At 40.1% G+C, this 27107-nt stretch overlaps 2 protein-coding genes across 2 annotated transcripts; one reads left to right on the top strand and one right to left on the bottom strand.

Annotated features, from left to right (window-relative positions):
- Positions 1-639: 639 nt before the first annotated feature.
- Positions 640-3933, top strand: LOC147198029 (protein lifeguard 3). The gene is made up of 11 exons (XM_086122986.1): positions 640-900; positions 981-1048; positions 1121-1185; positions 1276-1329; positions 1783-1833; positions 1913-1952; positions 2066-2103; positions 2199-2286; positions 2621-2716; positions 2843-2896; positions 3506-3933. The coding sequence occupies exons 1-11, from the start codon at positions 651-653 to the stop codon at positions 3653-3655; spliced, it is 954 nt and encodes a 317-aa protein (XP_085979112.1). The 5' UTR covers positions 640-650; the 3' UTR covers positions 3656-3933.
- dars1 (aspartyl-tRNA synthetase 1) lies at positions 3930-26575 on the bottom strand. The gene is made up of 18 exons (XM_086122981.1): positions 26453-26575; positions 22936-23047; positions 20912-20941; positions 20553-20610; positions 19199-19291; positions 17148-17250; positions 14471-14573; positions 13295-13375; positions 11663-11722; positions 8631-8742; positions 7537-7671; positions 6378-6525; positions 5813-5959; positions 5655-5697; positions 5462-5542; positions 5251-5362; positions 4712-4783; positions 3930-4468 (listed from the first exon to the last, which is right to left on the bottom strand). Exons 1-18 carry the CDS (start codon positions 26473-26475, stop codon positions 4377-4379), a joined length of 1605 nt encoding a protein of 534 aa, XP_085979107.1. The 5' UTR covers positions 26476-26575; the 3' UTR covers positions 3930-4376.
- Between the last annotated feature and the right edge of the window lie 532 nt (positions 26576-27107).

The raw sequence follows: 27107 nt of genomic DNA, 5'->3' as shown, positions 1-27107 counted from the left end.
ATATAAGATCGCCCTGATTATAAGACGACCCCCTCTTTTTCAAGACTCAAGTTTGAAAAAAGACTTGTTGAACACCAAATTAATTTTTACACTGAAAATAATTACAGTACATCGGAAACAAATGATTATAACAATATATTTGAGAGAAAAAGCATGTTATTTTGCCTCATTCAAATCTAAAGTGCAATCACATTCGTAAATGAATTGCTTCTGGTTTTTGAAATGTAAATTACATCATTACTTCTCCTCAGCTGCCGATTAACCTGGCCAATCTTCACGTTTCTCCATTTTCTGTTATGTCTTCTAATATTTTCTTCTCTTTTCCTTCTTACCGCTATTTTTTACTTTTCTTCTTCGTGCTACCGCTATTTTTATTTTTATTCTTCGTGGCAGGGGTTCACTTTGGCCTGGGGAGTCAAATTCAGCATTCACTTCATTGATATCTGGCGCCATCTAGCGTCGTGAATGGGTATAATGTCTAGACCCGGAATATAAGACGACCCCCATTTTTTCAGTCTTATTTCAATGCAAAAAACACCGTCTTATATTCGGGCCAATAAGGTAGTTGATTCTTTTTTACATGTCCAGCAATTATGCTTAAACATGTATAAACAAATTTCTGAATTTACTTTACAGGCTTAGGTCCAAGCATGACATCTAAAATAGATAATCCTCCACCCTATGAAGATGCACTGCACCATCCCAAGTACGATCCCACCCAGCTGCAGCAAGGTTCAGCTGACCCGCTGCCTCCATCCTACAGTCCTGGCCCGGACATGTACGCTGGCCCACCTAGCTACTGGGGCACGGCCGGCATGTGGGCAGCGCCTGGCATCTCTCCATCTGCGATGGCCACCACAATACCCACTTTGTCCGCCGGGATGCCTGCAACCAACCCAAGTTAGGAGGAAATGTTACCGTGTCGTGCACCACACTTATTTCCGCATGCTAATACATGTTCTCTTCTCCTAATTTTGCAGGAGAAATGGAGGGCTTTCTGAGCACACAGTGGGAGAGTACATCTGTTCGACACACTTTTATCAGAAAGGTAAAGGTGCTCATATGTGCACTATAGATTATTATATCTCAAATCTGACCATTTGGTGTGCTTGTTTGGCAGGTGTACTTAATTTTAGCAGCTCAACTCACTGTCACCTTTTCAGTTGTGGCAGTCTTTACGTTTGTGTAAGTGTCGACGTGATACATGCCAAATAGCCCGGGTGAGGGCATGCACTGCGTACGTTCTGAGTGGTCTCTATATCTGCTCTTCTATAGTGAACCAGTCAAGATGTTTGTTATCAAGTATCCTGGAATCTATTGGGCATCCTTGTGAGTTCCAAAATAGTTACATTATCAGAGATTCTAACAATAGACATTCGCGTTTATGAATGAGAATTGATGCAAATGAGTCCGAGTGGAGCTCACTATTTGACAGAAATGCTGTTGATTCATCCTCAACGAGCATTTAATTGTTCTGCCAGTGGTAGCAGTATGGATATTTGTTTAGTACATAAAATGAGTTAACATACTCATGTATTGCGACACGTTTGGGAACCACTGTTCGAGGGAAAACAACATTAAATTGTTCACTCCAACAAAGCATTGAAACAGAAGCTCAGAACGTTCAGGGGATTTCCCATGCTGCTATATTATTTTTAAAAAATGCAATGAATTGATCTCACACATAGTTAACATAAATGAATGTTGTGAAATCGCCTTCCTTTAATGTACCAGGGTGTTCTGCAAAATAACAATTTCAGTGGGGTTTTTTTCTCTTCATAGAGTGGTTTACTTTATGGTTTACTGCATTCTCATCTGTTGCAAAGAGCCAAGGTACCCTGCCCCTGAAAAATCAAGAACTGGTAAATGAGTTTGGATGTACACATGCATTTATGACAATGTCTGTGTCTAGGAGGCGCTTTCCATGGAATCTGGTGCTGCTGGCAGTATTTGTAAGTTCTAGCGATTATACATTAGAAGCCATGTTTTTGTCAAGCAGAGCCTTATGGCAAAACAATTTTTTTTTCAAATTTATGACATAATATTTATGAATTTTCTTCTGCAGACTGTTGCACTGTCTTACATGTCTGGAACAATTTCAAGGTTTGCCTATGACTATATATAGATATATTTTTTAACTACACCGTCATTGTGATGTATGTTTTGCTGTTAACCAAAATATGTATCTTTTTTCCCAGCTATTATGAAACAAAAGCGGTCTTTCTTGCAATGGGAATAACAGCGTTAGTTTGTGTCACTGTCACAGTCTTCTGCTTTCAAACCAAGGTAGATGCAAGTAAAAAGAATGTCTGTGTGTGGCCCAGCAGCCTGTGGTTTGTCACACAAAGTCTTTGTTGGCAGTGTAAAACAACTCCTTTGTCTCACATTACAACTGTGAAGCGTGTTGCATTTAAATATTGATGAGATTTTGGGGAACGGTCTCTTGTATCTTTCTGCCTGATACAAGAGAGATGAAAAACAAAAGTCACATTCTTTGTTCTGCTGAGCTCCTTATCCACTCCTTCGAAAGGTTTCTGCCTCATTACAATACAAATTTAAATGCACCTTCAAGCCGTGCCGTTCACTTTTATGCTGCCATTCGAAATGCTTCTATTCACAGGTTGACTTCACTTCCTGTGGGGGATTTCTCTGTATTGCCGCCATTCTACTCGTCATCATCGGGACTGTGACAGCCATCGTGCTCTCGTTCCACTACGTAAGGGCTTCTTTTATGATGGATTCTGTCTACTCATGTTTCTCGGAGAAGAAAGCAGTCGCTCAGAGGGGTGCATCCGTGTGACCAATTAAGCATTCAGAGGCCTTTCTTTGTGTCGCTGAACAGGTACCATGGCTTCATATGCTCTATGCTGCCATTGGCGCAATCATTTACACCTTGGTAAGCTCGAGATTCACTCTGTTCAGTCGGCAAACTGCTGAAATCCCTGTAAAGTGAAAATAAATATCTTCTAAATTTGATACACCACAGAGAAGAGTTTTGTCAGTCATGAATGAATTAAAATTTATTATTTTTTAAAAATTGTATTCAAAATGAGGCTTTGAAATCCTGACAATTCAATCCATACTCACTGTTCTCTGACACTGTTCACCTGTCCACTACCACTGCATACTAGTCCTGGAAAAATGGATGTTATTTCATCAGCATCATACTTATACAGTATGTCTTACATGTGACGCCACAAATAAGTATCTGCTTAAAGCCTTCAGTGGCTGGAATGTAATTTATCCCATTTATCTTGAGGTTTTTCCATGCCGTGACAACAAGGCGCTCTTACGCCCGCACGAAACCTTCCATCCATCCACTAGCTGTCAAGTTGCAAAACAGAGAAACACATTTCTGATTTCACTTTACAGGGTGTTCAGTCTGTGTTCTAGGCTGAGACCAAGTGAAAACAAATATTTCAGCAGTGAAAAATGTTCAGACATCCTCTCCTAAGGCAACATAACTTTTTTGGGTGACTAAACTTGTATTTTTTTTTTCTGTTAGTTTTTAGTATACAACACGCAGCTTCTCATCGGAAACCGGGAGTTGGCGTTAAGCCCAGAAGAGTACGTTTACGGAGCACTGTCACTCTACATTGATATTGTTCACATTTTCCTCTTCATGCTCCAAATCAGTGGTTCAGCTACTGAATAAGCTCTTGGAGAGAGCACAACATGTCCCCTCGGAGCTTGGACTAACATTATCCTGCGTTACCTAACTATTGTAAAGTATGCACTGTAAGTATTTCAATGTTGCACTTGCTGTTTTGCCGCCAACACTTGAGCACTTTGCATTATTCCTGTCATGTATGAAGAAAGGCTGCTGACCTTTGAAAAAACCGAAACATCCATTCGGTATGTTGCTGATAATGTATCTTCCCCAAGTTAGTGCGGGGAAATCATAAGAGAAACAAAAGAATCCAGTGATATATGCTTTGAAAAATATTTTTATTCGCCATGATTTGTTCTTTTGCTTTGGATTAAAAAAAAACTCGTCTAGTTACAGGCATATTGTAGGAGACCACAATGGTTAGTTGGAGGTAGTTAGGATTTCTGTATGGTAACTACTGGTAGTTATCTCTCTCTTATGAAGATATCCTGACCAGTTGACTAGTGCATCTTTCCAATCTAACTCGAGTGCACGTCTCCTCTCTCTTAGCTGTTGTTTGTTGTTAAGACATCTGTTCACAACAATCAATAAATGTCCCTCTTGTTGCACTGACTCCAATCTCTCAGAGTAAAACTTAATCCCAGTATCAAGCTAGTGTCTTTAAGAGGGGCACTAACCCATTAAATCAACATTGTGAATTAATAATTTCCCATCACCGTTATGTGAGTTCTTAATAGTCTGGTGTTAAAAAGTTGGCTTGACCGTTTCAAGGTGTCAGCCGTTTGGGGTCACGGGGGAACATGGAGGTCTGGCGCACGTTGTGGAGCCCCAGGTACAGCATGCAGACTCTCTCCAGGCCTGCAAGCAACAATAATAAAGTTACAACAACACAACAATGCATTCAGATATATTTTTGTTCTCCAGAAAAGAAATTCAGGTGTTCCAGCGGCGCACAGCAGATGTTGAAAAAAATACCAACTAATACAAATGATCAGAATAAAAAATGTACACAACGAAACTGTTACGCAGAAATAAACATTAATTTTGAGGTATGAAAATGGATGTAATGTATCGCAAATTCATGTGTACAGTATTCCGTACCAATGCCTCCACCGCCATGTGGGGGGGCACCAAAGCGGAAGGAATCGATGTATGCCTTGATCTTCTCCAGATCTGTGAGAAAAAAAAAATCGAAGGTCACACATGACTGTTTTCCATCTTTCATCCACATTCACAAAGCGTGGCTCCAATGATTCACAATAATTTGTGCATTGTTTTGTTCCCCGCTGTCCCCTGCAGAGGGAGACAAACCTCATGAGCACCTCACATCACGAAACATTGCATGCTGTGGCTCAGGCGTGGGAAACATTGGTGCTCAAAGATTTCAAAAACAGACAGATGGACCACGTAATTTGCAGACGAGGTGACCAATTATTGGATAAAAACCAAGCTTTTTTAAAATTACATTTTTTATTTCATTATGCTCATTACATAATGAGATTAATTCATACAAAATAAAGACATTCATTTTAGTTAGTCCATTTTAGAAAGAAAAAAAAAATCAAAGTGAATACTACAGAGGTCTGGATCATGCAATTGCTCGGTGGGGGTGGGCCATACTGTGATGCCCTAATTCTTACCAATCTGGTGATACGTGGCCCGTTCGGTCAGCAGCTGAGCGTCGTGGATTCTCTGAGCTCCGGACAAGATTTCCTCTCCACGCATGAACATGTCATAGGAGTTGGAATTTTTCTGGGATTAAAAACATAAGAAAAAAAAAGGATAAGCAGGCACATTACTCACAGTGAAGCAGGGAACAGTAGTTGTGTTTTGAGTTCATGAGACACTTACGGGGTTGTTGGGATCAGGCATGGTGTAGAAAGGTCTCACAGCCAGCGGATATTTGTCCAGAACATAGAAATCGGTATCATACTAGTGGGTGGGGAAAATATATTAACATATTGACGAGATGGGATGTTGTGTAGCCTGTCTGAAGTTACTCTGGGTGACAGGTAGGACACCCAGTGAACACATTTGAACCTACCTTTTCCTTGACAAGGCGGCCGAGTAGTTTTTCATTCGGCGTGCTACAAAAATGTAAATTTATCAGTGACTCATTCATTCCAACCTATGGAAATATATTTTGTACAGCTTCCCGGGTTCAAACATTTTAGCTTTCATCTAAATGTGATCATTTCTGACCTTAGGTCTTCCTCATCGCCCATTTCCACCCCGGCCTCACGCAGCATCGCCAAACCCTCTTTGTACTCCAGTCTCAGAGTGGGCTCCAGAAACTTGAAAGGCTCGCTGGGGAACTGCTTGTTTACAGTCTGGATCTCAGTCTGGAAGCTGATGCAAATAGACTTACGTTACTGCGACCCAGTAATTGCTCAGCCCCGCTTCATGCTGACTAAGCAGATCTAGTTGAGTGGGTAATTTTGTTTATTTACTGCCGAATGCCACCACTAGGAGGCACTGAAACCACATGGAACATCAGCGCATTGACCGTTTAGCAGCTTTCCACACAAGCTGACAAAAGCCAGACAGCCCATAACATCTGAACTGGCAAAATAGTTCTGTCAGAAAATAAAATATCAAGTTTTTCCATACAAGGAGCTTGTCAAGATCGATCTTGTGTCATAGAAGCAAAATATTGTGACATGCATCTCCTCACCATTCATTGTGATCAGACAACACAAGAGGTTTGACTGAGGCCTCAATTCATTTGAAAATTCAAATGACCAATCAGTTAGGTAGTAACACTTACTTGTCTCTCAGCCCTTTAAAGATCTGGACCATGGTGTCGGTGATGGAGTCAATGACCTCATGGTAATGGTAATTGAAAGCCATCTCAATATCCAGACCCACAAACTCAGTGAGATGACGATGAGTGTTGGAGTCCTCTGCTCTGAAGACTAATAAGCACAACAACTTTAATCAAATGGTTAAAATATCCCTTCAAAACTTCCAGCTGCTGTGTGTTAAAATACTCTATTAAAAGGAAGGGAGAAAAAAAAAACCACCATAAAAAGTCTGCTACTGTTAATTAGCTTGGCTTAAAAATATATTTTCAGAAGGAGGCTACTGTTTTCTATTAGGGATTCAATTCGTATGTGATTGTGAAGCACTACAACGTTTTTCATTTTGACTGGCAGGTACCCTTTATGATGACTGACACAACTGCAACCACAACGTACTAATAATTAGCTGCCAACCATAATTAGCCACTAATTGCTGCTGGCCATCAGGAAAATGGCTACTAATGTATGCAATTCACATAGGTGTGAGGCTATTAAAAAGCTGCATCAATAAACGCCTCACAGCAACACCAACAATATTTTTCCGAAAGGACTGTCTCTCTCTCAAAGTCAGATGCAAACACTGTTAACTGGACTTCCAACTGGGGCTGCAAATCAGGCAAGGCAGATGGGCATGAAAGGTACAACTTTGACACATTTAAGCCTGCTTCTGTAGACTACTTTAGTCCAGAATCTACAAAGCTGAAACCATCTGACCCCTGAATAATAACTCAAACAGGCATTACATCTGCTCCTCTGCGACCTAGACCTATGCTATGTTTACATAAAAATCCGTCCTCAGTGGACGGCGCTACAGAAGTCGGCTGCCAGAGTGCTGATCCCAAATGGTCCCGCTGTAACTACGGCAACCGCGGTACTGTGTACTCAAGCCTTAGATACAGTGATGACCTTAAGTCCTTTGATTTCTCTTGTGAAATGAGAAGAAAAAAAGAAAAAAAACCAAGGCTGGCTCATCCTGGTGGTGTTATATTAATCTCTCGAATGGTTCATAACATCAAGTCGAGAATAACCGAAGGACATGCCTACTTGTATAAACTGACTTTACAGAACCGGACTGCATTGTTGTGTCAGTTAATATTGTATGGGCAATGAGACTTTTTTTTCTACCTGGACCCACACAGAAGACCTTGTCAAAGTCAGCACAGATGCACATCTGTTTATACAGCTGGGGAGACTGGGCCAGGTAGGCGCTGGTCTTAAAGTAAGACACAGTGAAGACGTTGGCTCCACCCTCACTGGCAGCTGGAGTTGGAATAAAGAAGGTTTGGATTAAATTTGAGCAAACACAAAATCTGTCTTAAATTGTTTCTGAAAAGTACCCCACAAAGCAGTAAGTCAGACATAACGTCTGTTGTTTCATTTGACGCAGATGTTTTTTATCTAATATTTGCACGCCTACAAAAGTAGCGTGAGGGCCCATGTAATGTCGTAAACAACTGTTACGCGTCAAGGGTGTTGGCAAACAGGAAGGTGTGGTTTTGTGCGGATTTACAGTTGCCGCTCTAATAAAGAGCGCCACGTTTGAATGGCGAGGCACGGAGCAAAGTCATTTTCATTGGCTCTTGAAGCAAGCAAGAAGTGAAAGTGTTGCGTAATAGCACACTGTGTTGCGTAACAAAACCTGGCATGTTCAATTCGTTATTGTGAGTTTGGGACTTTAGATCTTGAAACAATATCCACTTTGGTCCTGAACAAATGCATTGTAATTTAAACCACAGCTAATGTCAGAACTATGATATCCTTATAAGTAACAGTGACTATAATAAGACGTTGAAACAGTTCCAAATGTGTGCTGAAAACAGAATACTCAGCAATCCACAATTCTTGATGTTAACAGCCAAGACATCCACTTGGCAGGGTAATTCTTTTTAAATAAGTAGGAGGACTCCGAGAAGAATGTTGAAGCCCCTGTCCAATTAATGCCATGATGTCAAAATGTTGATTCATGCGGGCATACTATCTCATTCAGTAAAACAGGTTGATCCGCTTCTTAAGGCTCTGCCATCAAGTAGAGGCAAAGCAATTGTGCCGCTCATAGTTGAAAACTAACTTTACAGTTTTCAATAAGGCAATGACTTACATTTCACATGCGGATAGTGATATAGAAAGTGTATTGCTCGTAAAACCTCTCTCTGATTTCCCAGGAGATCAAAGAACCACTATGTATGAGTGTGTGTGTGTGTGTGTGGGTGTGTGTGTACCTGATATGATTTTAGGTGTCTGAATCTCCACAAAGCCCTTTTTAGTGAGGGTATCTCTGAAAAGTTGGCACACTCCTGACTGCAGACGAAATATCGCCTGGCTGGTGGTTGTCTTTGAGAGAGACACAAGCAAACATGACGACAATGTAATCACTTAGCAATGCAAAAACTGAAACCAAAGCATGGGGTAAAAGGAGCGGGTAAAATAAATACATAAATGACTACATTGGGACACAAATAACGGTAATGTGGAAACCCCCCTCCCGCCAAACCGCGACAGTTTGATATAGCAAGTCAAAACGTAACTGAACACTGCCCCACAACTCCAGGTTTACATCCACGAACCAACAACTTGTCCTGCTTTCAAATCCAGATATTAAACAGGCTCATGAATGACAGACCTCGCCCTTTTAGTGGTCTGCCGTTCTTTTATTTGAAACGATTTTTTTTTCCTTTCTTACCCTCATCCTCTGTCGGTATTTCTGACTGACGGGTGACAGAATGAAAAGGTGATTGTTTTTTATTATTTATTACACTGTTACTTGTGCAGTTTCTCTTTAATCACATTTCTTGGGACAAATGTATTTTGGATGAAGGGACAGGTATATTCATGAATAAAAGCGATCAATATCACATCCTGACTAACACTTGACAGGAGCATAAAAGACCTTGTAGTCCATACACACTTCATCCTGTTGGATGTTCATGTTGAAATCACTGACTGAAGAACGATTTGAGTTGTTATATTTGGGCAAAGTGCTACCTAGCATCAGCCAGAAAAAGTACAAACGAATCATTTTGACACACTTTTTAAGGGGGACAAACATAAAGCTAACACATCAAAATTTGCTCTGTATGTGTATGGTGTAACCTGCTTAACCTATATGAACTGAACTTGAACTTACAGAAACATTCAGCTACCGTGAACTAGTTCTTAAACAGAAGCAAACAACCCAGAAGCTGTCCCGAGCGGGACTGTCGGAAAAAGTCACTTCCTGTCAGAAGTACACCTCAAATGAGTGGGTGTTCGGGTTGTGACCAAAGAGCGTCAGTTCTGAGTTTCACTACAGTTCAGAGCTGCACAAAATAAACTTGACGCAGATGGAACTGTCTGTGCTGTGGTGGCAATGTACCACAGACAAGTTTCATGTTGTGAAAAACGTTTGTCTGGACGCTCACACCCTTTCACTCTTTTTAGTCACTCATCTAGCCGTTATTTCAAACAGAATAAATGAATTCTGGGATGTTACATGACCTGGTCTCTGCCGCATTAGTGTAATGAATTATATATGATGATAAGGCTGTGCGATTTAAGCTCAATGCAAAAATAATAAACAAGATTCAATATTATGGGAGCAAAACACTATTTATGCAGAGAGGTTGGGAGATTTCTTACATAATGTCAACATGAATGGACGTAAGAATGACTATAGACTCCGTCTACAGAACAACAGCTTCGCCCAACTAATTTGCACAATCTAAATTAAATCAAGTAAACCTTTTCCACTGTGGTCGAAAAGAAAGCACATTGTGTCTAAGGAGAGTCTTTAGCAAATGTTTTATGGTCTCCTTTTGCAGAGTGTGTCTGCAACTACTTTATAGCTTCACTGGACCCTGACGTGTCCATGGACTTAAAGTGCAGAGCGTTACAGGAACAGGTGTTCTTATGAGACACGGTACTTGAGGCTGTGGCGTGAACGCCTTCCTGCACCGTGTGCGTGTAGAAGGCATGAATCAAAAACCTTTCAAGTCTTTGTAGCTGTAGTTGTTCAAGATTCCACCCACACAGATGTGTAGCATCAGCACATTAAATAACAAATTATTAATTGGAGCGCTGGGTGATTTAATGCACGCATCTTCACTTTAAAGCAGCGATACCCCCGAACCTCTACTTTGTTGTGAACTACATTTGATTCAATTTTTCACTGTCTTTTAATCGGGGAGGCAAAGTGAAAAGACCTTCATGGAAGGAAACTCAATCAAAATAGAGGTTTACAATGATGGCAATGAAAGCGATATTTGAACAGCGTTGCCATGGTTACCTTGGAAAGTAACTTCGTAACTTCATGCATTGCTTTTTAAAGTAACTTAGATGTTTTACAACTGATGATTTGATTTAAAAAAGTAACTGCGGCGAATGACATATTATTGTAGGTTGCATTCAGCAGGTATCGACAACCCTGCTTAATATGAAAATGGCACCCGATTTTGCTGCCTTTCTCAATCGGAAGGGTTTTTTTTTTTGTTTTGTTTTTTAATGTTTAAGAGTAACATTTGCTTTTATTCAATATTAAGAAAAGGCACTATTTTTTGACTGAGCATAATTGTTTAAGAAAACGTATTTTCTGGATTTCACTGAACAAATCCATTTATTAAAAATGTAAATACTGTAATGACGGTGTTTCTAGACCTAATGTATATTTTTTAATAAAAGCGGTCTAATTTTTACCTGACATATGGACAGAATAATATTTAATGGCAAAACATAACATTTCTAATGGACATTGATTATAAATATAATAATTGACTTTGTGGAACTCCCGCACTCACATTCTGGTGGGACTTTCTCGTGAAGCTTGACTACACATGTGGTGCTAATCACGATTTTTCTGTACAGTGTTTTTGAAGCTCGATAACACGTTGACAACCGAACAGGGTGCAACAAACCCAAATGTTCCTTTTTTTTTAGCTGGCAGAAACTCAAAGTGAAAAAGCAAATATTACTGGAAAGTCTACACATTTTGGAATAACGCTTTATCGGCATTCACTGATTTTGGAAACTACCACTAACCAAATAGATCATGTTAACCATCCATATTAAATAAGGTCAACTCCATTAAGCAAGTTGACAAAGCGTTGATATCACAGATAATGCAATCGTTTGCAGAGCTGAACATGTTGCCGTTTTTCTTTTAAAAAAAATTAAAAATGAATAATAAAATGTCAAAAGAGATGAGACGTGACTTTGACAGAAAACCTCAGACTGATTGATTATCTCTCTTTATTGGAGTTGAAGAGAGGCAACAACTTACCCTGAGATCAATCACTCTGTTGTCCAGTCTGGTGTCCTGGTTGACAGTAGCTCTGCCCTCCTGTGGGAAGACAAAAAAAAAAGCCATTTTATTTGATTAAATAATCAAACAGTTCTGCTTCTCCATTGTCATTTTACCAGCTGGCGGAAATGTATGATTATTTTTAGAAAAAGGAATACTGGTCATGAAAATCATATCCTTTTAAATATCAGTCGGAGACAAAAGCAATCCACCTTAGATTTTTATTTTTTTTAAACTCCGCATTAGTTTGCAAAGAATGGTAATACATTTGTTCCATATGGCAGACAAATGGAACAAAAGACACCTGGAAATCTGGTAGCAAAAGAACATAAATGAAAGAGTAAATTTTTCATCACAGGAGGAACCACAGCTTCCAGGGTCATGCATGTCGAGCTTCCTCAGACGACCCGCTGGGCTTTGCGCTAATAGCCTGTGTAGCCACATCCTGCTCCCAACAGCCCAGCACAGGGGGACAAAGGGTTAGACAGGCGGTCAGACAGACTGTTCAGGCCTCGGTCTCCCAGGACAGCATTTGTGCCATTCAAGCATGCAACGGGCATCAGATATCCCAGCAGAAAACACCTGCGATGCTGCTACAGCTGCAGACACCCGGCCTGGTGGCCAAACAAAAATGAGCCATCGGCTGCCAAAAGGTGTTTTTCATTTTTATGGTGTCAAAGTATGATAAAAGTGAATATAGCAAAGCACAGGATTGTAGCAAATACAATGTGTTATTCAGATTAAATAGCCAATTCATAGTCAATTAAAAACAAAGGTCCAGAACCATTCAACTGCAGATGAATTTCTAAATAGATCGATTTCTTTTTATGAAGGCAACCAACAGAGCTTTGACTTTTTCCACTTTAGATTATAAATTGTCAGCAATACTGCATTTCAAGAAAAAAAAAAAAAAAGAAGAGCAGAGATAATTTATTCTTTGCAAATATCATCCCAGAATGTTGGCTTGATCTGATGTTTAACTTTAAACAATTCGCAAAAGTATCCGGAAATGTAAACCTTGCAAAGCTGCAGTTAAGATCATGGCTGAAACTCCAAATGCTGTTGCTCTGGCATCATTTCCGCCAGCATCACAGAGACTTCAACACATATAAAGTAAATGGAGATACTTTGTTTTGGCCAATTAAGAACTATTGATGGACAGCCACATCAATAAAACGCATTCTATGATCAACTATTTGCATTTTGAATGCTACCATCAACCACAGAAATGCGCACTGAACACACCTATGGTTATTGTGCAAGTGTAAAAGCATCTAACGATTCAACATTAGCGCACACAACACCCTAATTATGATTCTCTGTGCCCTGCAAGGCTACACTTCCTTTTGAAATCACATATTCTGAATGGAAAAGGGAGCATAAAACCTTCATGAACAGAGTAAGACAAATTCAGGTTTAAATGTTTCAACCTCAGATCAACTCACTTCTGATAATGAATACAAAAAAATAATTAAATAAAAATCATATCCGAAATATGTGAAATTCCCCATCTTTGTTAGTCATACTGTACTGGATATAGCCCGGAAAGCACACTCAAACAACAAGGTGGTTTATCCAGTGTTCCGATTGACATTCCCTACTCATCCTCACCTCATCCCCCTCTCCTTCAGGCCTAACAGCATCTTCCAACTGGAGGGGGAGGCGGGCCTCAGCCTGGCTGATGACGAAAATCTGGGAGGAGGAAAAAGTATATATACAGTATATATAAAATCTTTCACTTGCAAGTTCATTTAAGAGCAAAAAAATTCCTGCACAGTGCAGGCACTCAGTGCAACTTTTTAATTAGTTGTCACCATGAATAGTTAGTTTTTGTTGTGGTTGTTTTTGGTGGATTTGGAATGACACGTAGGACAACATAGTACCTCAATAATATTAAAACTTGTGAGTTTATTTTTGTGAAAAAAATGCACAAAATGGGCTTAATGTTGATTTTCGGTTCAGCAGTTTTGTGCCATCGCACAGGAATTTTTTTATGCATGAAAGCACTCTGCACGGGTTGGAAGAGAAATCATAGTATGGGGGTTATTTTGTTGTTTCCTTCAAAATAGGACTGTAACTAACAATAATTTGAATAATCAATTAATCTGTTGATTATTTGGGAGATTCATCGGGTTTAACAGACATGTTTTCATTTCCATCCCTTCATATAAAAACAAAAACAGGACAGTATTTCAAACTGAAAATGCACAAACAAATGAAATATCCTTCAGTTGCTGGTTTGGCCCGTAACATGTCAGACATTACTCAAAAATGTTGAGCATTGTTTTCCAAATGAGAAGCAGATGCTTGCAAATGTTTTACTTTGACACAACAGAATGATAGTCACTCTGCTTTCATGGAGGACCACAAAAATCGGAGAATATTTAATGTTGAGAGACTAAAATTCCAATACTAAGGATTTGGACCAACAAACAGGGTCTCTAAAACAATAAATGCTCTTCCAATAAATGGCAGAAGGTACAGTTATCTCTGACCATTGACACAACAGAAAAGGCACAGCCTTCCTGCATGTCCTTCAGCTTTGTGTTCAATTAAACGGACCCAGATTTTACACTGAATTATCAATTTGTGAGTTAAATGAGATAATATCATCACTATTTCAAGGTTTTAGAATTGGTGAGTTTTGTTTGCTTGTATGCTAGGCGATTTTTCGAATGTTGCCTCACTAAGGTTGGGGAACACTGCCTTCTCACATTTTTAGCATCACACTGTTAAACTCCAGCAATATGTACCGCAGGTAGACAACAATAGCTTGACAGAGTCTACCCTCTCAATGTGAAGCTCCACATCCTGCTGGGAACAGCTCTCGATCTTCTGGTCCACTTTCCTCACTGATGCCTCCACGTCAACAATACTCTCCTTGCTGATGCTGGTGTGGGAAAGTGGGATAATAAAGAATAAATAACAGGGCACAAAGAAAGAAATTGAGTATAATCTGCGTGGGTGAATCTCTGCATGATAGCATTTTTTTTTGCACTAAAGTGGAACTTTGGTTTGACATGTAATGTGCCACAGAGTGTTATGGCTTTTTCAAGTGACTGCGGGGGCTGACACCAGTGTTGGAAAATAAAAATGTGTCTGCTTACATTAGGCACCAATTAAAGGGTTGCAGCAGAGCAAAAGAGTGTTTTACTCTTTCCATTTTCCAACATCATACTCATGCAAGCGAGGAAAAAAAAAACATGATACAAAAAAAAAACACCATCCAAAATTGATTTCTATCTTTATGCTCATTATTTCTTCAAGCTTTTAGAAAATATATGCGTATGGCATCTTATGGAATACTGCTGAACCGTGACCGCTCGGTTCCAAAGCCGAAAATCTTACAGATGAGCTGCTGCCGTTCCACTAATATTGCTGCAATGATGTCTGTTCATGCACGTTTCTTGGACAAATGTACTTTGCTGACCAAACCAAAATTATTTTCAGGAGACCTGTTAGAATCGTAGTCAAAATAAAAAGTAAATCAGGAGAACTATGATGAAAGACCGATCCAGCTACTGCTACAGCTACAGCTATTGGAATCCAAACGAAATGGGGTCAAAAATGAGATCACAAATTTCTGTTACTGATTGGAATCCAATTGAAAAAGGTTAAAAGGTACCTCGGTTGACTCATACAATGCGTAATCATCATAATCCGGCTAGAGCAGTAGGCGGTTTCGATGACATTTCCAAAACAAAGTGGCGTCTATCCAGGAACCTCCAGCTTTGTCATGATGAGCAGCACAGCAGGTTAAGCAGTTCAAAACCAGGCGTGATGCATTTTAATCCTTCACTTCTCTTTGTTCCATAAAGTTAATAAGGGACGGAACGCTGAGGCGCAAGCACCCCTACTGGTCCCAGAACAGCTGCTACCCATAGCCCCTAGACGCCGAGTGGACGAGTTAGTTAAATAAATACCACATTAATGACTTCCGCTTCAGGGCCCAGAGGCTGACAAAAATTCAGGACACATGAGCTAAACGGTGATTTTAAAACAAGCCAGAAAATCGGAAAGACCTCAGATTACATGTGCATATTTTTCCCAAGGACCTTTCAATAGCATTTCACCACGCCCGACGTGCTGAAATGGAAATGCCGCTGCAGAGCCTGACGATCATCTAATTAAACTGTGGAAGTGAGAGGAGGATGACATTCAATCTACAGAATGAAGATTAGCCAGTAATATTGCCACTGCCCTGAACAGTGACAGGATTTACTTGTAATCCAGAGATTTATGTTGTCAGTCATCAAAATCAAATTTTGTGACGCAACGGGATTGATCGTAGCACCTGTTTTTTGAGATTTGGCTATGTGAAACGCTTAACATTTTGACCCAATTGATCAAGGTAGGCGTGTAACCAAAACCGATGTGAACCGGAAAATCGTTTTTTGTTGTAAAAGGTATGAGTGCATTGAATCGAACAAATCGTTCCACTTTGAAATATATGAAGATGTGGATCGAACCATCTGTTATTGCAGAGAGGAAATGGCACATTTAAGGTGAAGCTGAATCACAAAATGATTGCATGGACAGTTTATGTAAGTGAGAGGAACTAAAGCAAGGTGAAGGAATCCTGAAATGTCGTGCTTCAGCTAAAAAAGGTCAAAACTGATATACTTAGACTTAAGTTAACCGAAATATGCTCAACAAGCCTCATAAGATGCCTTTAGGATATGTTTTAGTCTTTTAAAACTCAAGCAATGCTCATCACTTAACTCATTCACTCCCAAAGACGTGTTTAAACGTCTTTCCAGACTTGGTCCAGAATTGGCTGGTACTGAATGAGTTAAAGGGGAAGTCAGTGAAGAAAAAATATTTGGAATGATACAGTATGTTGTGTACGCCACCCACTAGCCCAAACACGGCATTCTGATTAATATTGTGTTAGTGGAATACAAATGAAGCATTAAAATCTAATCGTTTTTATTTATCTCAGGGGCGGGCGGCCATTTTGCCACTTGCATGTCGACTGAAAAGAGTTGCTCAGGGCTCAGGTAACTATCAATCACGGCTCACCTGTTTGCTGGGTTTCAATTATTTTTAATTTAACAACTTCAACAATGTGTGGTCACTGGAATTTTTCAGCACAATATATTCAATGAGTGTGTGGGTGGTGTTTGTTTTAAAGCAGTTCATGAATTTCTCATGTAAACATAAGACAAATGATCGGGCGACCCTCGGTAACTGCTCACAAGATGAATGATGCTTGGCTCTCAAAGGATTTTGTCTCCTAAGTACCACTTTGCTGTATCTTCCATCTCAACAGGAACCACTCTATTAAAAAGCTGCCCTATCCTACACTGTTAACAGCTTTTGTGGTCAAGTGAAAAATGATTGATTTCCTCGGCCCACGCCTCTCTCAGAATGTGTGAAAATGAATCGGCGGACAATTAGTACCCAGGATTTTCCCACCATTGTTTCTGGCTTCTCCAACAGGAAACACAGTCTCCGTACTCACTTTGCTGCAAACTTGACCATCTGCTTGCTGGCACGATCTCCCACTGCGACCAGTGCCTGCACGTTGAACTGCTGTTGGCGCAGCACCAAAAAACACTGCTTCCCTACAGACAAAAAAGTGATGATGCCAGAACGCAAAGATTAACGGCCGTTGTAAAGGTGCTCTGTTCATCCAGACAATGCAGGCTTGGTCAGTCAAAAGGTGATGTATGACTTTAGGAGTGACACGGTGCCCAATTGAATCTTTTTTTGTCATCTCCAGGTGAAGTTGTGAATGGTACATTCTCTTTGAAGGCGAGCGAGAGAAGAATGGGTGATTGCTACCTTCCGAACAAACGCACACCTATTAGGAGAGCAAACATTTTGGCAAGCAACCTCCTGGGGAAGAAGACAGCCAGACCACCCAGGCACTTTGATGTTCGCTGCCTGTGACCAGGAGGTGGGCGTTTGTGATAACAGCAATGTCATAATCCCGCCAACACCAAATCACCTCCTCCTAGACTGAATCAGGATGTTATTGTGTTCGCACGGACATCCTAACAATGACGAGAACGATAGAGGACATGAGCGTTGGGAAGAGACCCTTGACTCTGGAAGCTATCTTGAAAGGAAATGACTAAAAGGTCATCATTTCAATCTCATTTTTGGCACCGTGCACTGTAATAGCCTGTCAAGTCCGAGTGCTGATTGGATGCCACCCTAGTTCTATTCTGAAACGGCGAAAACATAAGTCAAAAGTGCCTCACAACGTGCCAACAAAAGCAGCGTGTAGAACAAATAGGGAAGATTGTGCAGCGGTTCAAACGAGGCCATTCAGGAAGCACACAGCTCTGTGAAGGCTTCTTTCAGCATTCGGTCGACTATACTTTCACAATCAGATGTTGCCATCTTGATCAGATAGCTGTCAAACATACAGGCAACTGAAATATTTACATTCTGTTCCCGTGGGTTTGGGAAGAAATTCAGGATTTGGACACAACTTTACCTTCTTGTTTTACCAATTAAGACCTTACACAACGACAACAAACTAAAAACTGACTTCATGTGATTTAAGCCTGGAGTAAATCCATTTTAACACTTAGTGTATACTGCATTTTATCCAACGTGAGAACTTGTTCACTCATGTGTTATAAGCTACGTGAGCTGCAAAGAAACCTTGTGAATACAAAAATCCGATCAGGTTGAAACGTGGTTTGAGTACGGTATGTTTAATATTTGTTTTTTTCCCACTGTATAGCTTGTTTTCCATTTCTGTTTTTATGGTGACACCGAATTCCCTGAAAGGCACCTACGAATAGTTATTCTTTTGTTAATGTTTCATTAACTTTCAAAAGACTTTCTGTATAATTGCAAACCTAAAGTTGGACTACAATTACTGCTACATGTCACTTAAAAACGGTGCAACGATTATCTGCACAACCGTCATAGTTTTAACTGCACCACAGATCACTTTATCTCTGCTCGATGACTCTGCACATGGTCGCAGAGCTGTCAGTGGGTGGTACTACGGCACAATGGTACCACCTTAAATTACGGAAAGTCTTCCGAGACTTATATGTCATGTCCTTGTTTATAGTAGTTGCTTGTTATTGATGATACTTGTGTAGCCTGTACTCGCGGAGACAAATTCCTTGTGTGTTGACCAATAAAGATGATTTTGATTCTGACTTCAAAAGATGTATTTTATGCAAAGAATTATTTGATGGTTACCTCAATTTATTGAATCCTGGATTTAATTGGATGGTTGTGTCAAAGACTACTAGAATACCATTTGCACCTCCCAAAATAATAAACTCACATGCTCATTGACAAGTGTAGTAATAACTGTTTGCTTCAGACAATGAGTGTTTCTTCAGTTGAAGTAATTGATGGACATAGGGGAGTAAAGAAGCACTTTATCTATTCATCCTGAAGGACTGGCCTAAGGGGTACACGTGGAAATGCTAATGGCTTTTTGGGATTAGCAGATGTCATCTAACTTTGACATTCTTTTTTTCTCTCACCAAGAAAAATTTGGGTTAGGGGGTGTAGGGAGGTGAAAGATGATCTCACCTTTGGCCCTGCTGGTGTGAACCCGGGCACGCAACCAGATCAACTCATCAGCCCTCGCAGGAGAAAGGTCTTTGACCAGCACCAAAGATCTGTCTGTAAACACACACAAGTTGACCTGCTTCACAAAGGGCATTTAGGAATCAATTTTCCCTCCTTAGGGTGCAGAATCCCACACCCAACCTCAGTCTGACCTTGGATATTTTCAAAAGACAGGGGAAAAAATTGACTAAGCATGCTTGAGCTTGTGCAGACAAATAATAACAATTTGAAATTACAGTGGTGCCAAGTGACTGTTCTTCTGAGGGATTTTTTTTTTTTTACAAATTGGCCTCACGTGTGTCACTTAGAGGCATGTTTCGTCCTTATTATCAGCACACAGCAGACAGAGAGGAAGCATCAGAAAAAGCGGGGCTGCCACTTTGGCTGAGAACTCTGCGTCAACCCACATGAAAGCTTTCCGCCCTCAGCCCCCTCCACATCCCCATCCCCATGGATGCAGCATGCAGGTGAGAAAGGACCCACTTTGTTTCAAGCCACTGGAGCTGAAAAGGTATCCATACGGTTGTACCTGGACAGGTCCGACTGCTTGCATCAGTTTATTATCAGCGCAAGCACTCGAGTCGCATGGCAAGCTCAGAACAAAACATCTGCCTTGATAGTAATCAATTTCACAAGCATTATTCATCACTAACACAACAAGAAGTCTGCGACATGAGACATTCTTTATATGTCATAACATCATTGATCATTTTGAGGGGCCCACAGCTCCATGGCCAAACCTGAGAAAGAAAAACGGCCTCTTATAAAGCTCAAAAATTACCTTGAGTTACATTTTTTGCAAACATCTTCACAGAAATAAATAGAATGAAATCCACTGACAAGAATAGACATGAAGCTGATTTCGTTGTCATGATTGTGCAAACATGAAATTCAGTTCCTACATGTAAGTTTCTGGGGGTTAACGGGTGCCTTGCTCTCGGTTACTGGGCAGTGAGGGCCATAATACTAGTCAGAGTTATTAAACACAGGCCATATTTTTAATCACACGTCCACAGCATTCTCTCTTTATGCATGTCTAAAGGGTATCAATGATTACTCCCCTGCTGTTCAATTTTGTAAAGTATTTGAAAATATGCAGGGTATAAAAATGTAAATATGTATTGAAAAGGAGGAATTTTACACCAAACAAATCAGAGTAATTTGCAACACCCCCCCCCCCCCCCTCAAGAACGACAACAAAAACAAAATTTGTCAAACCCAATTCCCAAATTCTTCGTTCGGATGAAGAAAAAGATATGGTCATCACTATCATGTATGTATTTAAATGAGGGGTAGAAACAGCTTGTAAACTAACCCATTTTCTCTTGGGACTGGACCATTGCCGCCACACCATAACGGTCCTTTGCAAAGTCCTGAAAATTCAAAGAACAAAATATGCGCGTCAATCTTTCACTTTCATTTTACAAGCGTCGGCGCGGCTGTACTGAAAGCAAGATAACAGATGACTTTTAACTCATTCAGTACCAGCCAATTCTAGACCAAGTCTGAAAAGACATTTAAAAACGTCTTTGGGAGTGAATGAGTTAATCGGCAGATTCTGAGAACTGACAGCTAGCGTGTCAATGCAGGCTTTTACACAAGAGCCGTTGCTAAGGTGTGAATCAACAGGTGAGTCAGTCAATCGAAAGCAAAGTAAATCGCATGGAGACTTACATCTTCCTCATCAGTTTTCTGATCACCAGCCTGAAAAACAAAAAGGGTGCGTTTGATTATATTAAGCCCGGCACACACAAGGCACCATCCGCACTCAGTATTTCGCCATCTGCACCTCCTGTATGCTAGCACAGCTACCACTGCTCAAGTCAATAGACCAAAATGACTCTGCACACTTTGTAGAAAGAGATTTTTTTTTTTTTTATAGCCGATTATTCTCGAGAATTTTCAGCAGGATATCCAAATACCAAAATATTCGATAGCTGCAGCCCTGGAGAACATCCAGCGTGGGGTGGTGTGCCCACAAAACATGTCACAAAGTGAAACTTGAAATTGAAACCTTTGATCGAGGAAATCGGAATACAACTGATTATTTGTGGCTCTGGCTGGAAGCCATTCCTGAGATATCTGGAATGCGCAGCTCTCTTTCATATTACGCCTACAAATCACAGACAACGAGGAATGGCAGTTGAAGCTACGATATTGCTTTGTAATGGAAACAGCAAAAGTGGACAGATATTCTCCACATCTGCACCGACTTGAGGGCAAATGAGCCTCAGCGTGTGCGTTGAAACTGAGTCATGGTTGGGCTGCACTTCCATTTCTGATGCAAATGGTTACTGGTATATGGAGCTGCCTGGTGTAGTTAACGGAATGAGAATCACCAAACCTTTATTTGAAAATCCAATCACATGACTGATGACAACAAATGAATATAATGCACGGCTAAAGCGGCGATTGCTGCTTGGGTGACAGGTTTCAGCAGAAAAGAAAGCAAGAAAGCTTTCAGCCCTCGCCACCACAGCCATGCAGCATTAATGGCTGGGATTCTATGTCTGGATTCAATGTATAAATCTAAATCGATGTCAATGTCAAGTTAGAGCTATTTTAACTTCCCCGTTGATTTACTGTAAGTGAGGGGAACCTGAGTATTACTAGACTGGTAGCCGTCTGCAAATATTTCCCTGTAAAAGGAAAATTAAAATGTCATGTAAATTTGACACACCACAAAGAAGTGCTGTTAATCCTGCCAAATTTGAATGAAAAAAAATATGAAAATGAGGCTTCAAAACCATAGGGGAAAAAAACAAGCTCCTGTCGACACTGATGTGTCAACCGTCAAACAAATATCAGCACTTTCACCTTAAAAGGGATGCTACTTCGCATATCATCTTGCTTATGCCAACACATCCCTTACAGCAGGGCTGTCAAACTCATTTTTGTTGTGGGAAATTACCATTTCCCTTGGAGCGCCGTTATAACTGAAACTAGATAAAAAAAGTCAAGAATAAAGTTTTATTCAACTATTGTAATGATTGGTTTGGTCACAAGAAAATGCCTACAATATGTCACAGATTTATTACATGTGAAAATTTGAAATGTTGGTACGGATTTTAGCAAGCATCATGGAAGTTGTCATCTTTGATTTGCTTTCGCGGGCCACTTGAAATGATGCAGCGGGCCACATCTGGCCTACGGGCCTTGAGTTTGACACCTGTGCCTTACAGGTTTGAGCCAGCAGAGCCGGAATCTAGTTGGGAGCCAGAACACATTACCTTACTTGAGAATTAACCCTGCCCAAAGCGTTTATACATCACTATTTTGCTGACGTCACACTTGGACTGACTGGATTACATTAAATAATATTTTTATCCACGTTTGGAAGAACTGATTCATTCTAGTAAATGTTTAAGTGTGTTGACATTTTGTTGGCAATTGAAGTACAATTAGACGGGATTGGGATAAGAGTTTATTGTCCAGGGTTTTCTGAGTGTTGTGTGTTGGGGAGCCAACGTGTCGTGCTCTCAGCGTAGAGGAAAATAACACTTTGTTTGGTCAGACGTAAACAAAGCTAAAATGGCAGGAATACATGAACAATGGAGAGTGTTGCCCTCGAGCCCCTTGCTGAATAACAACCTTGCTGGAACCACAATGCCCATCAAGAACGCACAAAACGGTTTTACCAGCTGTGAGAGGAGGCAACGGATGTGAGACACACCAGCAAAAAAAAAAAAAACACTGACCAACTTGGCTTGTTTCTCAGCCTTTTTTGCAGCTTTCTCCGCTTCCTTCTGCTGTTTCTTCTGGGCTTTCTTTGACTGGGCCTGAGGGTCCTCCTCTGCCACCGCCGCCGCCCTGGGACAGGAAGACATACACAACATAAACACTGAAGTCGACTTCCACCTTCTATTTCTCCTGGAGGCCAGGGGAAGTTGTTCACCGCCATCGTCACGTCCCGCTTGTAAACTTTAAATCCCCTTGTTATTGACCCCCAAAAAAGCAGCTGAAGTCAGTGATGAAAGATGTTCACTCAAAGATTTTGGTTGAATGATGGAGAATAGATACAGACCGGTTAGTCTCAAGCACTGTGCCACAGTTCATTATTGTGTGAGATTGAAAAACGACTGAGCTTTTAATAAAGAGTCTATGAGTTGGTCAATTTTTAGGGGCAAAGTCAACCAAAGAAAGATTTGGTCAGCCTTTGAGGTAACTTCAATGATACAGCAACGGTATCAAATGCCAGTTCAAGATTAGGGAACAGTTGGCAGTTGCTTGTACAGAAAGTGAAAATGTGTTTTACGGCATTGATGTTAAGATGCAATAAACTACATAATCACACATCTTATCTCATACAGACACTGAACTTTGCACTTCTCTAAATGAGTTTGCATTAACTTTGACCAAAAGAGTTACGCGTGCAGGTGCATGAATAACTGCTGTTTGGCTTTCCCAGTCCAGGTGTCCTGACCTAAAGGAAGGGAGTTGTTTAGTCACAGGAAATAACAAGGACCAAAGTAAGACGATGTACAGCAATAAAGCTTTAAAAATAAACTATATTCAGAATAACATTGCCTTTTATAACTGGTCCAAAAAAGGTCAGGGACTACAGTAATCCCTCATTTATCACGGTTAATGGGGACCAAAACCAGCCGCGATAAATGAAAATCAGTGAAGTAGCCACCAATAAACATATTATATATATACATATATATTTTTTTTTTAAGTCCGCAAAAAGTAAAAACACCTAGGGACAATTTAGAGTGTTCAATCAGCCTGCCATGCATGTTTTTGGAATGTGGGAGGAAACCGGAGTACCCGGAGAAAACCCAAGCAGGCCCGGGGAGAACATGCAAACTCCACACAGGGAGGATGGAGCCGGGATCAAACCCAAGCACTCTGCATTGTGAGGTTGACTTGCAAACCACTAGACTACCAGGCCGCATCAAACAGAATTAAAAATAAATAAATAAATAAATAAAAACATGCACTCATTCAAAGGCTTAGTCGGAGCGATGGGCCCGTCGACCACTGTCCGACTATACACTGCATCTGCTGGTGTGAGGCATTTTCAACTTTAAAGTCTCCTTTATCTTTTCAACTGATTTCGATGATATTCACAAGTTGAAGGAAATATCCATTTCTCCTGATTTGAAGCCAGTTTACGCGCGGTGGGTGTGGCACAAGTCTTGATGGGAGAATACTCGATGGAATGCAAGTCAAAGTGTGTAAAAAGGAACTTGTGCGTGAACGGGAGAAGATGGACCCTGCTGAGTTGGTCAACTGGTTTGGGGAGTCACTCAGAAATCAAAATGATGCACATTATGAAACTAGATGGAAAAACAAAGGGTGCTCACAATTATTGATTGTAAATGACGAGAAAACTTTGTGGCTTGGTTAAACAGGATGAACCACCTCATTTTTATGGCAGCAATTACTGTGTTGCACGGCTATTCGCCAACCTCGTATCAGCTGAAGGCTCAAAACTGATGAAAGGTTGTTCCACAAACAGAACATTACATTGAGTCAACTTGGCAACAGGAAACAGTTGTGCACAAGTGTCAAGATAACGTTTATCATACACTTCTGATGTTGCAGAAAATCTGATCCCATAAATGGGATAATAAATGGATGAAAGATTAAACAATCACATATTAACTAACTGGTGCATGTCAGGTGAGTCCAATATTGATTGACTGATATTGACTGATATGAGCCCCCCCTCCCAAAAAAAAGTATCAAAATTATATGAGCCGACATCCAAAAATCTCAGATTTTAGCACTCATATGGAATTACAATACAATTATTCGTAGGGTTATTTCTCAGGGTCCTTTAGTTTTTATTTATTTTATTCAAGTGCAATGTATTCTCATGTTTGAGGCTAAATTTTTGCAACTATTTTCTCATGCCTACTGTTTCTGATTATTGTTCTTTGTGGAATAGTATCACGTGATCAAGTTTCTCCTAACATTTCATACAAAAAAATGAATAAAAGCAAATATATCATTCTTGCTGATATTGTGTTGGATTGCATTGGATTTATTAATGTGATTTTTAATGTGAAAATGTGTGACAGAATTTATCACAGTTAACTGGCAAAGCTTCACTGCTAAACTATATACAGAGTCCAATAATGAATTGATTCAAATTGATTACATGAAAACTCTTAAATCACGTTGATGGGGGTCAAGTGTAGACCACCCAAAAAATACAAAAAACTATGCACTTTAAGATAAATGAAGACTCTAAATTGCCCGATGGTGTCAATGTGAGTGTGAATAATTGTTTGCCAATGTGGTATAAGTGTTGAGAGTGTACTCAGGCTCTTGCCCAAAGTCATCTGGAATGGGCTCCGGCTGACCCTGAGCAGGATAAGCAGTACACAATGTGTAAACAAATACTTGGTAATGCATTGTTAAACCTCTTCAAAGCAAAACGGCCCACTTAACTAACATGCATGACAAATGAGCAAAGAGTAAACTAAGTGCTTGAAAATATCTGAGGATTGTTGATGATCAAGTACATACAGGTACGGCTTCGCAAACCAGCTATGAAAACAGAACACAGCAAACGACATGTCCTTCCTTTTAAATAATCTAAACAGATATTTGCCAAAATTTGCAACAACAAAGACTGTGTTTTTCCTGGGAACAATTTTGTGAGCAATGCATCAAACAATGCCAACATAAATTAAGTGTTAGAGTTGGTTTGTTGGCTTTATTTCATTGGTTTTAAATTTGGGTTTATAACGTTTACTCAATCAACAGAATAAGCGGGTGATGCATGTGACTTACACACACATTCTTGATATTAGCTCAAACATAAAACAAGAATATGTTGTCAAAAACAACGAAATTCTTGGGCCCACATGACTAAACATGACAATAATCCCTTGCTTCTGGCAATAAAGAGGTGAAACGCTGTAAACCATACAACAGTGTTTGGCTGATAACAATCAGCAATCAGACAATATCTAAGTTTGAAATACAGTACTATTCACACTAGTGACTTCTCAACCAAGTATGAGAATAAGTTTAAAAAGTAGAACAGTTAGTTAAACATCTCATGTTAATTCATTATAACAGTATTACACGCAATGTCACCAAGAGACATCGTAGAAACACTTTTCCTGTCTTCCACTGACAGATGATGCAATCCAATGCCACCTCGCTAACGCTCCATTAGTACCTTCCTATAGCAACGTTTCAAGTCAGTATTTGTGCAGAACTTAAAATATGAAAACTTAAAGACAAATTTCTTACCCCTGAACGCCCTCTTTAATCATGATCAGTTATTTTCGTGGAGAACGTAGTGAATTGCAGAAGATAGAGAAAGGCGTGCACCAAACAGCTGTTACAGCATGCTCGGGAACCGGAAAAGGGGACTTATTTTGAGGGGACACCAAATACCTAGGGTTTTTTTAACCCGAGTAGAAACAAATACATAGGAGAGTTCCGTTCTTATGTTCGGAAATCGGTTTTGAAAACATAAACATCACACATGAATAAGAATAAGAATAAGCATATAAATCAAGCTTTGATTGCATCAGGGTGCAAACTAAATTTTGTTTTAGTTTAAAAGCATGTGACTGTGTATTTAAAATAAGCAAACATGATTTTAAATACTGCAGAATATTAAAATTAATCAAGTGTTGCAGCAAGACAAAGTAAAACACATGGGGTGGGGGGTGGTCTTTCAGTTGCTTTTTGCCACTTCCACTGAAGATCATTAATTAATTATGACGTATTGTTGTTGCCAAGAGTAGTTTTTCGTATGTCAGGTCATGTTGACTTTGTTGCAGAAACTGCAGATGTATTGCATGTATTGAAAGAAAAAAAAATCTTTCCAAGTTCTTGCAAAAGCACTAGCATTATTTTGAATAGGAAGCACACAGTGACTCAAAATGTCTTCTCGTGG

Source organism: Hippocampus guttulatus, chromosome 11 (assembly GCF_054856545.1).
Source record: "Hippocampus guttulatus isolate MCC_2025c chromosome 11, RoL_Hgut_1.0, whole genome shotgun sequence".
NCBI classification, from domain to species: domain Eukaryota; kingdom Metazoa; phylum Chordata; class Actinopteri; order Syngnathiformes; family Syngnathidae; genus Hippocampus; species Hippocampus guttulatus.
Note: the sequence above shows the minus strand (reverse complement) of the source record. Positions and strands in the feature narration are given on the sequence as shown.

Bases quoted from the DNA above. Each gene is read 5' to 3' on its own strand.
- dars1 (XM_086122981.1), bottom strand. From the start codon at position 26,475: ATGATTAAAGAGGGCGTTCAGGG. The intron at 5,543-5,654 runs GTAGGTTCAAAT...CCCACCCACTAG, and splicing joins GCCGCCTTGTCAAGGAAAAG to TATGATACCGATTTCTATGT. The intron at 4,784-5,250 runs GTAAGAATTAGG...TTTTTCTCACAG, and splicing joins GGCCACGTATCACCAGATTG to ATCTGGAGAAGATCAAGGCA.
- LOC147198029 (XM_086122986.1), top strand. From the start codon at position 651: ATGACATCTAAAATAGATAATCCTCCACCCTATGAAGATGCACTGCAC. The intron at 1,049-1,120 runs GTAAAGGTGCTC...CTTGTTTGGCAG, and splicing joins GACACACTTTTATCAGAAAG to GTGTACTTAATTTTAGCAGC. The intron at 1,186-1,275 runs GTAAGTGTCGAC...GCTCTTCTATAG, and splicing joins GTGGCAGTCTTTACGTTTGT to TGAACCAGTCAAGATGTTTG.